Raw genomic sequence first — 15,243 nt, forward strand, 5'->3', positions numbered from 1 at the left:
ATGAGACTAATGGAGATTTTCCAGCTGGTATTTTCAAGACAGGCAAAGTTTTATCTACATGGCCAGAAACAGCCTATACTTGTATGAGATAACAAGCCACAGTCTAAGTTTTCCTGGGAGGTGAGAAAACGAAGACTTTTCTTAGAAATATTAAGACTCCACAGGAGGGCATTTAAGCACTGCTTCCTAGAGAAAATATTTCTGCATGAAGATGAAAATGAATTCTAGTTAAACTCCACAATAAATTTAATTATGCATTATGAAACAGGGTTAAAGGTGAAGGGAAAGTCTTAAGAATGAGAAATGACAATATTTAAATTGGATGTTAAACAACTGCAAAAGAATGGATTTTTTTTCTTTAAAAGTTTCAGAAAAATGACCTAGTGGGTCATTTTTTTTCTCTTGGGTCTCTGAGGAAAACAATTGCATATGAAAGAGAACCTCAGCAGTTTCATTAACTAAAGGAAAGATCCCTACCCAAATCTGAACTGAAGACTGTAGTTTTGTCACCCTCAGCATAATCCACTGAAAAAATCAAATGAGTCTGAAACAGTACTCCTGGCAGTACGTGGCTGGCAGGCTGCTTTTATTGAAAGGACACTTTTCTTTCTCCTGTTTTGCTGGTAGCACTGGAACAACCGTGATAAGCAGCAAGTACAATGTCTTGATGTTCTTTGGATGAATCTGTATTTCCCCTTGAATAACACGATTTACAATCCAGTGTAGCACATAAAGACATGCCTTGGTAATAGATGTGGAAATACAGCAGACAAATTTTCATGTGCACTGAAGGCACCTATAGGTACTTGTGAAAAAAATTTAAACTCTTAGACGGATCAAGTTTTGGTTTGTATTTTCCTTACTGAACATATCACAATTTATTTGAAAATCATAAGAAATTAATAATAATAATATAAAAATGTAGGTAGATATATCTAGCAATACAAGCAAAAAAAAAAAAAAAAAAAGGAAATGTAGAAAAATCGAGAGATTTTCACTGGTTTTCCAACCTTAGTGGGAGAGAAGTAATTAACAACTCAAAAAGGGAATTGCCTAAATTTCAGATCTTTAATCCCACCACACAAGCCTCTGGCAGAATCACTGCTTCAGGAGTTTCAGAAGACAAATTTTTGTACTTTTCTGAGAGCATTCTGGCTGGGTTTTGGTTTTTGGTAGGGGGTATCTCTGATGTTAATTTTCATTTGATACAGTGAAAACATTGTAAGGCAAGTCACTATATAACTGGAATGTTGTCCAAGATAGAGTAGGAGTAAATTGTTTCTACTTCCAGGAGAGGATTCAATTCTAGTTGAATCTTTCAATAATTCAAATACATTGTGGTTGTCTGGTAATTTTTTTTCTGGGATACTTTCCAGCTTACCTATATATGTAAGAGTAACAACACTGCAGATCTGTCTGAGTGGACACACTGCAGATCCTACTAGAGAATTGACCTCCGACAGAAGTTTAATGTGTAACTGGAAACTGCACTGTAAGGCTGTGCTATTTTTTCCCTGAAACTCAGGGTGGTACCCTTGAAAAACAAGTTCAGCATGTTGAAAGAGTCCTCAATTTGCAATGTAATGAAAATGGATTTAGCGTGCACATGAAACAGTTAATTTATTTTCATTACAAGTGACAGTTCTGAGTCACCAACATGCACAGGTGATGAATAAGAAGTGCTTAAGGAATACAAACCCACACTTCACCAAGGATACCAGCTTCTAAGCAATGACCCTGGAAGTGGCTGTCTGGTTTAGATAACTACACAGGGGTTTCAATGCAAACCCAGAGTCACAAAAAACGTGCATGGCCATACCACTGTCTGAATAAATAAACCAACTCTGCTGGAACATTCTAAAAGGAGCAAAGCCAGAAGTGATATTTATAAGCTAAAGAAACAAAGCATCAGTAATGAAAGGAGTAATAATGAGCAATAATCAAAATTACTGAAAAAAAGAACTCAAGGTATATTTCCCCTGAACACATGCACGGTTATATGCATACAAGCTCAAAAAAAATTCAATGCCTTGATGGAAGAAATGAGTTTTGATTTATTCCTGAACTTCTGTTACCTGTCAAGGGGACATTTTTTGTCTGTCTCTGCAGGTTCTACAAGCACACTGCTGATACGGGTCTTCATGAAAACTTAGCTTAGAAAGAACCACAGTCAGTGCAGCTGCTTCCTCCTCCACATTTTGAAGATTACAGATAAGAGAAGTAATACACAAGAAAATGATTCATGGCTCAGAAATCAAAGTCTTACTGGGAGAATAAAAACTGTACAGCAGAGGAGATGGAAAAAACATAAATCTGAGCTGTGTAAAAAACATCTCCCCTTTAAATTCTGTCTTTGCTATAGTGGAAATGGGACAAAAGGAAAATACACTCAAGGAGAAAAGCAAATGTAGAGCAGAATAGTCAGTCTGTTCCCCTCTGGGCTTATAAAGAGCAAACTCGAATCAAAATCCTTGGAAGTCCTTGGGAAGAGGATACTCTTAGCAGGTAGCAAATATAGAAGCTTTGTGAAAACTGGTATTTTCCTAAGGGGAATGAAAAAAAATCTTCAGAAGGTGCCAGAAGCCACAAAAGTAATTTTGATTCAATATGATTATCAATAAAATCTCTGTAGCAATAGCCCCACCATGGCAAACTTAGTTCTTCTGTTTGGTTTCAAAAGAAATCACCAGATCTGCTTTTGAAGCCTTGATCTACCACCTCAGGCTGAGCTTAGACACAAAAAAACCCTCAGTACACTTGTGTTCTGGGAAAAGACTCAAGGTGCCCCTTTGCATTACAGTGATATAGCATAAAGAGATGGACAAGGTATTTCTATTACTGGTTGGCCAAGGTTAAATGCAGGGCTGCTGAGGAGTCAGCTTATACGTATTAGAAAAACTGTAATAGGTCTGTAAAGGGATTTTAATCAGTGTCTCAAGGTTAACTGAAGAATAAAAATTATTAATTTGTCATTCTATTGTGCCCTTTTTTCTAGATCCTGCACAGAATAATTTTACTTCAGGGAAAACATGTGTAGTTCCCTTATCCAGTATTACTATGGAGACTAAGGACAGGGTTTTTTTTGTTTCTACTTTAAATTCCAGTTCAGCTAAGAGGATATTGAGATTGTGCTGATAAACTGCCACAGTCATTCTGTAAGTACAACACTCACAGAGCTGTGGGCAGGAAGGACTGCTTTGCTTTAAGTCTGTGTAGAGTGGACATTTGCTGAAAACCTTGCTTGATCTTTGAATCATTGCAATACAGTGTCAAAAACCCCCACCAAATTAATTTCCTCTTTGTGCACCTGTTCTCTATGAAATTGCATAAGTTTGCTTCCCTGGTAGGTCAGCACTTAGAAAAATCATTAGATATTTAGAAAGCATTCCTCCACACTAAAATGGCAAATAGAAAAGAGACATCCTGCATATTTATCCCAAGGTGCAAAACAGGCCCCAGACCAGATTTATGGGATTTTTGCTACAGTAACTAGATGAGATTTCATCATTCTGATAGAATTCAGCCACTTAAGCAGATCTTTAGAGGGGTAATAAAGGCTCTTTTTGCTGACTACTTTTCATAATGCAAGTAGTGTTTTGTGAGGTGCAGTTAAATATGAAAAATACTTCTGTAACACAGAGGTGTGTAATCATGCACAAACCAGTTTTCTGATCGTTATCTCCAACAATAGCTACTATTCAAGAACAGCCCTAATCAGGTAATAAATCAGGCAAAAATGAAAATGCAATTGTCATTTTTGGGACAAAAATAAAACCTATATTTCTGAAAGAAGAATATAGTTATTTTTGCAACAGGAAAACAGTTATGATTCTGCAATCTTACTTGTTTCATGTCAAAACAAATTGAACTGAGATGAATGATTTTCAGATTTAGTTTGGCCACTCAATGGTGTAGGAAGAGTTAATTGTTGTGGCTTCTGCTGATTAATGGATCCTTGAGAATTTGATGAGCATGGGAAGAAGTGAATTGTATGAAATGACAAATATTTTTGCTTTCTTTAATTCTCTTTGCTCTCAGATATTGAGCTTTCAGCTGACTCTTTTTAAGGGCTGCAAAGTCCATCAGCTCTGTGGTATTCTTACAGCTGTACTCAGGCACAGGTGTGAGTTGGCCCAGGTGACATGTCCCTGTCTCTAGATGTAACACAGCGTTAGCTAGGAAGTGTTTGGCAAATTATTCTGTAATTCTGGTTGGGAAATATGTCTTAATGTGCTGCAAAATAGTCACTGGACTATGGATTAATACAACACATGGTATGGACAACCCTCAGGGCAAGACAAGTTGTCACAGTATTGGCTGCAACCACTTCTACTGAGAAATTCTTCTAAATAGGTAAATATTTATTTGGCTGGTTACTTTTTCTACCTTCCTTGCAAGCAAAACAAAAAACTATTTCTTAGACAGTCTTCATAACTAGAACTGAATTTCATTTAAACATGCAACTGAATTTAACTGAAAACATGAACTGTGCGGTGATGACACTCAACATCTTTAGTGCTAAAAATGTTGGTTTTGATGCATGCAACACACACACACACATACACAGAAATAAATTGGTTTGTGGTTTGCTGTTGTTGTTTTTAATCATTTCCCAGAAATTTGGTACTTTGGATCTTAAAATTTGGAAATAAAGCACAGTTTAAAATTTTGGAATTTTCTCTGGAATGGAAACCTTGTTTACCACAAAGTGAAACAGCAGCTGTTGTATACATTCAAGAAAGAATACAAAGGGGAATGCTTAGTAAATGCACTGGGAATATAAAACAGGAGCTTTGCAAAGCTGGAGTCTATACTATCTCCTGTGAGAAAAATTATACTAGATTTTTGACAGTAATATATGGTCATGGAAAGAAATTCAAATTTATTCATAGGCAAAGTTTTTCAAAAACTATGAATCATATCTGTAAAGTTCATGGAGAAAATTAAATTAATCAGGATGGTAGGAATACACCCGTTCAGTTTCCCAAAAGACTGTGTCACTCAGTCACACTCTAATAAAGGCTATTGCCTGCTCAGATGAGGTTTCATTTATACTAATATTTAGAAATGGCTCACACTTTAGAGACTGACATTTCCAGAAGCACTCAAATTCGGAATATGAGGAATATGGGTGCAAGAAAAATAATATTTGTTATTTTTTGTCATCAGTTGTAAGAGCCTATTACAAAAAAGTTTATCAAATATAGATGAGACACAAACAAACATAGACGGACCTGTGATTGGTCAAACACCATAAATAACAAGCAAAAATACATGATGTGAATACTTCTGCATCATGTCTGTCTCACAGGGTGAGTTATAGTACTGTTTATTGTGAATGGGTTTTATATTATTTATAGATCACACAAATATTACTTGTTTTAAATTAAATCAGACAACCTTTGCTTACTGCACCTATTATAAGAGAACTGCCTTAAAACACAGCGGACAAATGAAACGTGTGTCAATTGCAGAGTCTGAATTTTTGAAGAGTGATTTAGAAGGGCCTTAAACAGTTGCCCTGCCTTTGGTAGTAAATTTCATCTCCTGAAATATAAAATAGACTGAAGCAATACCACAATTTTCCTCAGTGCATTCCAATTTTGAGTGCGTGCAGTGGAAATTTATACGTGATACTGATTTACTCTATCAGTAGATGATCAAACTGGAGGATGTACATCTCTTATCACCACTCAGCCTGGAAACCAGAGACTGCAGCAAAAAAACCCCAGTGCTTTTCATGGAAACATCTAGTCCTGATACAGTTAGCATCTGGTAACAATCTTGTCAAACTTTGTACACCTACGGCCAGAGATTACAGTGATGAGTTTTGCCATCATTTATAGAAGCATAGTAATGATAATGATGCTGACAAGAGCACCCAAGAGAAGCACAGATGTGGAGAGATATTATTATGCAATCTGTATTACTGCTCATCTATATAAACTTAGTTGAATAATCCAAGTTGCCACATTTACCATAAATTAAAGAAGAATACTGATATTATAAATGAAAAGGTAAGTCATTACATGTGTATTTTCATAGACAAAATTTCTCAGATCACATCATGCTTCCAAAAGGTCTTTTGAGCAGACAGCCATAATTTCCCATGGAGTGTCTCCAAAGGTACCCCTTTTCAACTGAGTTTCTACCCAGGAGTAACCAGAAGGGAACCAGAGAACTCACGATCTCCTTGGCAGCGCACGGGACCCACGGACACCTTGGCTTCAGACCCAGACCGGTCAAGATCTCCAACCACCACCTGGCTGACTGGTAGGTGCTCTTTGTAAGACAACATCCCACTATCTTTCCTCCTGAATTACAGAGACACAAAAAGAGAGCAATTGTGAAGCATATGAATTTATTTTCCTTGATCTGAGCACCAAACGAATAGGTGTACAAGAATTGCATGCAACTCAAACCTCATTTTAGTTAGCAAGACCACAAAAATTCAATTTATAGTCATGTCTTTGAGCTCCTCATTTCAACAGCAGCAAGTAACCCAGTGCTTTTTTCATGCTTAGACCAAATTACTGTGCACAGTTGCAATATTTTTCCTTTATTATTTCAAGAGATGAACCCAACTGCTATAGAGTGTTTTTTCTTCCAAATAGAAAATGAAATAAGCAATATTTAATGGGGTACTTTGTCTCTCAGCTGGTTTGCCTCTGTGGGTTTTTTTGGTTGCAATATTTTTTTTGTTGGCTTGTATTCTTTGTTTTGTTCTGTTTGTGTTTTTGTGGTTAATTTTATAAACACACACATAAAAGGCTAAATTATGAACACAGGAAGAAATGCCCTACATATAGTGTTAAGATTATAAATTTTTGACAGAAAAGAAAGAAGGAGGAAACAAAATAAATCCATCTATTTCCCTCTCTTTTCCCCCCTCTTTCTTTTTAGCTCTGTCCTGCCATGTAATTGGGTATCTAAAGTAAGGAACTTTTTGATCTTAAAAAAATCAATTCCTTTGTTCAAAAATATCACAGGATTAAGGTATCTAGAAAAGTTAATTGAACCACACAATATGACTATAACTGAGAACTTGTAATGATTTCAGGAAAATGAAAGTCTTTTTCATCTCTAACTTGGATGACTCCAAGATCGTACTCATTATATTGCTAATAACTGGGCAGCGCAGCAGGGATCTGCACGATCTGTGCTAATGTTCAGTGTCTTCCAGCAGGACAGTACTGTTTTCCTTCCAGCAGGACAGTACTGTTTTCCTGTAGCATCTCCAGTCACCACCCTTATTTGGTCCATCTGAAGAGATGGAAAAGAAAACATTCTTTTAAAAAGAAGCACAGCTGAATTAGTTAAGAAAATAGCCACCACATTTTTGAACAACAGCTCACTGGAACTAACGTCTGTTCTCTGTGATGAAGAGAGTAATTAGAGATTTAATTAGTAGAGTTTTCCAAATAGCAGGCAACTGTTTTACTTAATCTGTGTGTTCTTCCCCTTCAGAAAACTTGCTCCTTTGTGTTACATGACTCTTTGAGTTGCTGAGATCATTAGCCCTCTTTGGCTGGACACAGCTACACCAGGTGTGCTGTCGGTGAGGTTGTTACAGGACATTGCTAGAAAGGGAGCAAAATGGAGAGCAGGAACCCTGGCAGGCTGCTCCTGCACATTGTGATCATCTCCAGATCGCCTTGCCCTCTACAAAGGCATCCTTTTCATCAATTTGGAGACAAGCAGTATAAGAAAAGAAAGATTAAAGGAGTTTCCATTTAAGAAAGAAAAAAGTGAATAACAAAGGCAGGTATGTAGACCTAATCTTTGTCACTGCTAAAGACTGCATCCTTGGGATCCACTCTCTTCTAATAGAGGATAAATGTAGGTCATCACTTTACTCTTTATGAGGTTTTCCTCTGAGACTGGCTTTCTCTCCTGATTTTTACCCTTTCAAAGAACATTTTAAAGTTGGACATATCTATTTAAAATAAAGAATTCTTCGAAGAGTGGTAAAAAGAAAACTATTGGCATTTCTCTTTTCTTTCTTTCTTTCTTTCTTTCTTTCTTTCTTTCTTTCTTTCTTTCTTTCTTTCTTTCTTTCTTTCTTTCTTTCTTTCTTTCTTTCTTTCTTTCTTTCTTTTCTTTCTTTCTTTCTTTCTTCTTTCTTTCTCTTTCTTTTTTCTTTTTCTTTCTTTCTTTCTTTCTTTCTTTCTTTCTTTCTTTCTTTCTTTCTTTCTCTCTTTCTCTCTTTGTCTTTCTCTCTCTCTTTTCTCTTCTTTTCTTCTTTTCTTCTTTCTCTCTTTCTCTCTCTGTTTTTCTCTCTCTCTTTCTCTCTCTCTTTCTCTCTTTCCTCTTTCACAAAACCAGCTAATATTTCAGCTCCAAATAAGGATGTTAGAGGGCTGCAGTTTTCCTTTCACCAATAGCTTTCACTTCCTTTGAAGGAAATAAAAAAAAGCAGTAACAATTTTCTCTTCTTAACTGATAATTTTTTACTCATTTTAATATTTTATTTATGCACTTAGTGATATGGTCACTTTAAAGCCATTGCCATGACAATAAATGTTAGAGTTCTTTTCAGAAATAGCCTTATTTTCTGGTCATCATTTACTTGTGTCATCATTGTAGCATTTTCCCCCGTACTGAAACTATTGAGGACTGGGAGTGTTGAACTAAGAGTTGAGAGAGGTGAATTGCCTTTTCACCAGCAGAACCTGGGTAGCTCTTTCCCTCTTAACAAAAATGGGATAATGATGATTTTTGGGCCATGCATGCCCAAATAAGACAAATAGACTCAGAGACTGAAAGGCTCTATGTTAGAAAAGTATGCTTTTCTAACATACCTGTAGTTCCTCTGGACATACTAATCAGCACTGACAAAATCAAAAAAGTTTTAAACTCAAGACTGATTATTATGCTTGACTTTGTACAACACACTTAGAAATAATCACAGCTCGAACACTCAATTCCTGCAAGTGATAATGCTTCTGACGGTATTTAAAGACTTTGCACATTAATAGGGTAGAGAAAGTCTCTGAAGTTTTTCCTCACCAAAGAAAATCCCCTCAAGAGAATAAAGATTGAATTCAGAGAGTGTCATATTTCTATTAATAGCCAAATGGGAGATGAATGAATCTGATCAAATCCTGTAATTATTACCAGGAGATATTGATGAAATCTCAGTGTAATTTTCTATTCCTAATTTCTTTTCCTATATATAACAGTCTGCAAAGTGCTTCAGGGTGCCTTTGAATGAAAGTAGCAGATATTAGTGTGAGATTTATCATTGTTTTGATTATGATCATCTACTTACTCTTTATAAGCATTCAGTGGTATGTAAAAAAGAAATGCATTATTTATGTATCAGCAAATGACATATTCAAAGTAATGATAAGATTCTGTTATCATTATTAATTTGTTTATATAATGATTTAATACAACCAGACTACTGCTACTGGAGTAATTCATTTTCTCTGATTTTGTTAGACATCACTTAATTATCAGCCCAGCTATACAAAGTAAAACAAATAAAGAATGTACTACAGGTAGGAATGCATTCAGTTTTAAAAGATATGGTTTCATGACTTGAGGAACTGAAGTTATTTTGATAATACAAATAAAACACCTACTAGACTGAAAATAGAGTGTCAAGAACATATAATTTGGCGATTAGCAGTGGTTTGAAGAATGCAAACTCCAAAGTATGACAATTTCAAAGGTATACAATTTTCCACCTCTCAGAAGACCCAGGTTTTTACTATGTGAGCGCCTCTGTATAAATCCCTGCATTTCCATAATCTATCTGAGGTAGGTATAAAGCAGTTTAGTCCACTTAGGATCTGCAAATCAGCGCCTGTAAAAACATTGTGAAGGGCACAGGCATACTAAATGCTGGTATTTTCTCTCATCCAAAAATATCTGGCAAGAATTTTATTTATATTAAAACTGCTAAGAAAAATGAATATTACAGACAATTTAATGAACAACGCAACTTTGGCAGCAAATGTAATAATCTGGAAGTGAGTTACTTGGAAATAAACATGATCTAATTAACAGGATTAAAAACAGGGCAAACAAAAACTAGGATTGAAGCAAAACTAACTCATGAAAGGTTTTGATAAAAATTTAGCTAACTTTTTAATAGTCATATTATGGAGCATTAAAGCCATGCTTTTGGATTCACCCTATACCTAAGTCTCTGCCCTTTGGAATTATAAACTGCAGACCATATAATCTAGGACAAAAGTTTTTATTTCCACTGGGTTTTGCTGTTTTCAGGGATTCTTACAGTTCTTTTGTCCCTTTCCCACATGTCTTGTCACCTCAGATGCCCTTATATGTTAAGTTGGAGCTAATGACTCGCCCTTGGTTTGTCTGACAAGGGGTATTATGGAAAATTTCTCATTACTGTACAGGGTCATAAAAACTGACAGAAGAGCATAACTCAATTTAAGTTTTTTCAATACACTGGCATTGGACGGGATGAGATCCTTGGAAATATGTGGTTCGTAAAAGCAAAAGAAGGAGGGACTCTTACAGTAAAGACTGATCTTAAGGCAATTAAGCTTTTCTAGCATGCATAAAATATTTTTACTTTTGAGACCACTCACCTCCTGAAAGTCTAAACAATTTGATCAGAGATCATCTAATCCCAGTCCCCAAATTACTGACATGAATCCCTACTTTGACTTCTATTAGTAAAGATAAATTATGCCAAAGACATGAGGCTGATGGTGCAGCATTCCCAAGTAATCCTGGTTTATAAATTACAAAGGATTGAATTGACTAGATTAAATTAATTTAAGGGGAGACACACTGAGAAATTGGTCAGAAATATGTCTCATTTAAAAAAACCCATCAGGAAGGAGACTGAGAGAGTTGACAGTGGTTCTACAGATTCTCTTGCCTGAAAGGACTTCTTGACTTTCCTTTCAAACAGGAATTTGTGAGAAACTGAATAACCACAGAGAAAGGTGAATAATAGAGAGAGAAAATGGGACTCTGCTTTCTTTTGAACAATATGGAACCAGTTTCCAGTGAAAATCTTCCTGTTCTCAGTATTTGCTCATATTCTCCTTTCAAAAGACCAGTTGAGACAGAAAGTTTCTTCAAGCAGAGTGGCATCTCCTAAAATCTTAATTTCTTTAGTGATATTTTGAAACAATAAAGGAAATTTATGGATTCTCTTCTTTTGAGGTCCAGCAATTCTTCTGACTTGACTTTGAATTTTTCTTATTTCTATACTGAGCTATTTTAAGAATGAAATCTAGGAATTATACCATGCTCTAAGTGATCTTTGTATCTGTCAATAATTTAATCAATTTTATGTTGGGGTTTCAATTTTTTAAAGTATGTTAGGGAACATATGTGGCATTTCCTTTAGAAGAAATGCTAAATTGGGATGTCCCCTTCCCCTTGGGTAATTACAGAGACAAGATTACTTGGGATTCAGCTGAAGCCAAGAAAAGAAACTTCTGTGAATGTCAAGCTGAAAATGGATGATATGGGAATTTTTAAAGAAAAAATTGACATTGGAAAGGGCAATACTTTGCTCAAATATTTTTTCCCTGTTAGTTCAATCTCATTTGGCATTTTAAAATCAGTATTATTTGTTCTCAAAATATTTCAAAATCAAAAAATAATTTAAAAAATAGTAGTTTATAAAAATATTAAAAGTATCCCAAAATTAACAATGCCCCAAATGTTTTCTAGTCATCCTAAAGTTTTAAATGCTTTGTTTTATGACAGAAATGAGAAAACTCTCCTCTGAACAGGTATAATCAATTGAAGGACAATGAAATAATGCCCCATTCAGCTACTCAACATGCTCCAGAAAGTTATATGTCTGTCTTTGTATATCACTTTGACAAAGAGAAACCTACATTTCCTCCATGATCCCCTCACAGATGCTGAACTTTCCCATGGAACAGCTTGGAACTGTAGCTCTGACGGAAGAAAAGCATGAAGAACTTTACTATTTTCACCTGTTTTAAAAATTACCTAATTTTAAAATTTACCAAGAATTTTAATTACACTTCTCTATATCTGAATGCATTACAGTGATGGCAATATTTTACACTAGAATATTTTTAATATTTTTAATATCTGCATTAGATATTTTTAATATCTGCACTACTCAAAGTACTGTTGGAAGATGTATGCAGATAAATGATGAATTCTTTCCTGCATCTATTCTACTAACCACAAGTCTTTGGATCACATCCTATCAAACTATCAGACCAAACGTACTTCTGGCAGGATTTTTAGGGCACAAGGATCTGTATTGGAAGAAATATTAAAAATCTCAGAGCAGCAGCTCAGAGGCTTCATTTCTCGGAGTTCTTGACAACTTTGACAGTTTTATTTTGTATGACTGAAAGAGCTAAATAAAAATAATTGACTATGGCATGACAAAATAACAGATGGCTATAGTTAATGCTGACTTCAGCCCCTATATGCCAGTTGAATTCAATACAGTACTGAAGTGCATAACTTTGTGTTGAATTTGGTCCAGAAAACTGAAAGAAGTATGGTACTTACAGCATCCAGAAAATGTCAGTAAAACCCAATTGTATGAGCATCAACCACTACTCCTACCCTCCCACTGGCACTTCCTGCAGCGTTCATCCTCACAGGACATCAGTGCATATACCTTATACAAAACTGAAACCAACCTATGGCAGGCATTGGGAATATATGGATGCTGTGATTTAACTCAGGTCTTGAGTTGCCTGTATAACTTTGACATAAAATATTTTGAGAAAAGGTTTATACTGATCACACCCCAGAATGAAGTGTTTGATTAGATAACCTCAAAAAATCTCCATACGTATGATAAGAGTGACCAAAAGAGGGCAATGAAGCAGATCAGGGGTCTGGAGCACAAGTCTAGTGAGGAGCAGCTGAAGGAGCTGGGTTTGTTTAGCCTGGAGAAGAGGAGACTCAGGAGAGACTTTATCACTCTCTACAACTACCTGAGAGGAGGCTGTAGAAAACTGGATGTTGGCATCTTCTCCCAAGTAACAAGGACAAGAGGAAATGGCCTCCAGTTACATCAAAAGAAGTTTAGATTGGAAAAAATCACAGGTTTGGATGACAGAAAATTTAAGTTACTTGCTAGACATCACATGGAAAAAAGCATACCAGCACCCCTCTTCTAAATAGTAATCTAAGTAGCCAATAAAGAGATAAAATACAGGAGAAGTAATGTCACATATTCTTAAACTTCCATGTTACCATTTGACTATTTATTTCCTTTCTGTAAAGGCCCCTACCACATTTGTACTGATTTTTAAGAAAACTTAGGTATTTGAGCCTATTTTTCAGTAAGCTCTCTCCATTCTACCTGACCTCAAAGTTTAATTGTACCAACCACAACATCTTATTTTCTGTATCTATAATAAATTCACATTCTTTAAATACTGTATTTCAAGGGTGTTGCACATAATCTGTGTCCCCTCAAAAGATCTCAGTTTCAGTCCTTAGAGGCAACTATCACATTGTACTTTAATTTTGTCTCCAGTCTCAGCCCCAGAAGATTGCTTCCCATTTTACTTTCATGAGTGAGTGGAAGAAGGCCAATCCCCAGCAGTGATTCTGCTTTCAAGGTGGCACTTACCCCATCAGGACAGATGATCAGTTTTATTTAACCTTTCTTACATAGCACACTGCTTGTACATCTGTAGCTCTTTTCTCCTCACAAGGATTTCTTAACCTACTGCTGTTCAAAGCTGTAGGTTCAGTGATCCTACAAATTATTAGTTTTTCTTTCTACTTATCTAATAAGTAGAGAAGTTGTTTCTACCTGAAAATCAATTAGTAAAAGTAATCTAAAAATGAATTCTGCATCAGGACTGTGATTTTTCTGATGTTGTTGTAATAATTTGTTAGACCTATGAAAGGTAAACCCTTTAAATGATCCAGTGAGTAGATGGGGAATAAACAGCTATTTAAAACATGCCAAAGTCAAGTGCAAGAATAAATTTGTAACAACTGTCACTAAACAAACACTCTACCAAAATGAAACCTTAAAAGATTATCTACAAATTGTGCTATAAACAAAATGAATGATGTTCCTGTGTCTACTGAGGAAGGAAAGTGGGGTCTATTATCATGAAAGCACTCTAGTTAAAAGAAGAATTAAATATCCCACTACAAAACATTTAAAATGTACACACATTCATCAGAAATAATTATCTGAAATGGAATGCTCCAAGATATTCAAGCACATTTAAAGCAATGGTGTAGCACAGAGGTAATTAACAGATGTCTGTATTCATTATGTAAACACTTTGCTATCAAGCACAAGCAAAACTAGGATACTTTCCCTCTACTAGTAAACATGCACATATATCTCTTAGAATTGATTTAATGTCAATTAGATTCCTTTTTTAGTGCTTTTGCTAAAAAGATTGATGACCTTGGTTTCAAGTGACATGCAAATTTATCCATAGGTTAAATTCTTCCTTAGCTTTTTGTGGTTTTGTGATATTATTACCTCTTGTCTGTGGGTGTGCATATCTCCACACACAGCGGAGTAACTGGAGAAATGAGAAAGGATACTACACAAGGTACTTACTTAAGTTTAAAAAAAAAATGTAATTCCTGCAATGTGTACAGCTGTGTCAGCTCCAGAGGCAGCTGGGTTCTGAGGGACTGTACACAGAGATTCTCTCACTGCATTTACACAAAGCATTATGAGAAAACTGAGTGACAGAGATTAATATTTGAGCCACAGGGAAGTCATGGTATGCCACACTTTGTGCTAAATATTAGGCCAAATGCAGATGCCCTTGTTTAGAAAAATCTGTTTTGCTGCACTGACTGTAGAATGTCAAGCATTTGTTTAGCATTTTGTTGATCACACTTATACAGGATTAGTGACCTATTCATTAGCCAGATTGCTCCACTTTATTGCTCTGGTGGATTTCCATTATCCTTTCTGTTAGCCTTTGAGCTCAACTTTCCTTACATTACATATCATCACTTTTTTTGTCAACAAAAGACTGGCACAAACTTAGCAGAACTCACCATTCATTTCCTAACACAATTCCATCTAAGCTCAGCCTGTCTCTTCCTAGCACAATACTGGATGAACTCCTCCAAGATTTTTTCTACCAATTCTGCTGTGACTGCCCTGACTGCATGGACTGAAATGCCTCTGGGCCACAGGTTTCTAACAACATGTGACAATATGGTCATGAACAAAGGAGGCTGATGATGAAGTGAGTGAGATTCCCCCTCCCTCTATCTCTAAGAAAGGTGCTTTTCAGGACTCCAAGCAAT

General features: G+C 35.8%; 1 protein-coding gene across 3 annotated transcripts in view; it reads right to left on the reverse strand.

Moving 5' to 3' along the window:
• CNTNAP2 (contactin associated protein like 2) overlaps nucleotides 1-15,243 on the reverse strand; it is a 1,021,862-nt gene that overhangs the window by 164,106 nt on the left and 842,513 nt on the right. For all 3 annotated transcript variants that reach the window (XM_030970934.1, XM_030970935.1, XM_030970936.1), the window contains one exon: nucleotides 6,187-6,314. In XM_030970934.1, the coding sequence (XP_030826794.1) occupies nucleotides 6,187-6,314 (128 nt within the window). The remainder of the gene's footprint in view (nucleotides 1-6,186; nucleotides 6,315-15,243) is intronic.

This window comes from Camarhynchus parvulus, chromosome 2 (genome assembly GCF_901933205.1).
Source record: "Camarhynchus parvulus chromosome 2, STF_HiC, whole genome shotgun sequence".
In the NCBI taxonomy this organism is placed as follows: Eukaryota; Metazoa; Chordata; class Aves; order Passeriformes; family Thraupidae; genus Camarhynchus; species Camarhynchus parvulus.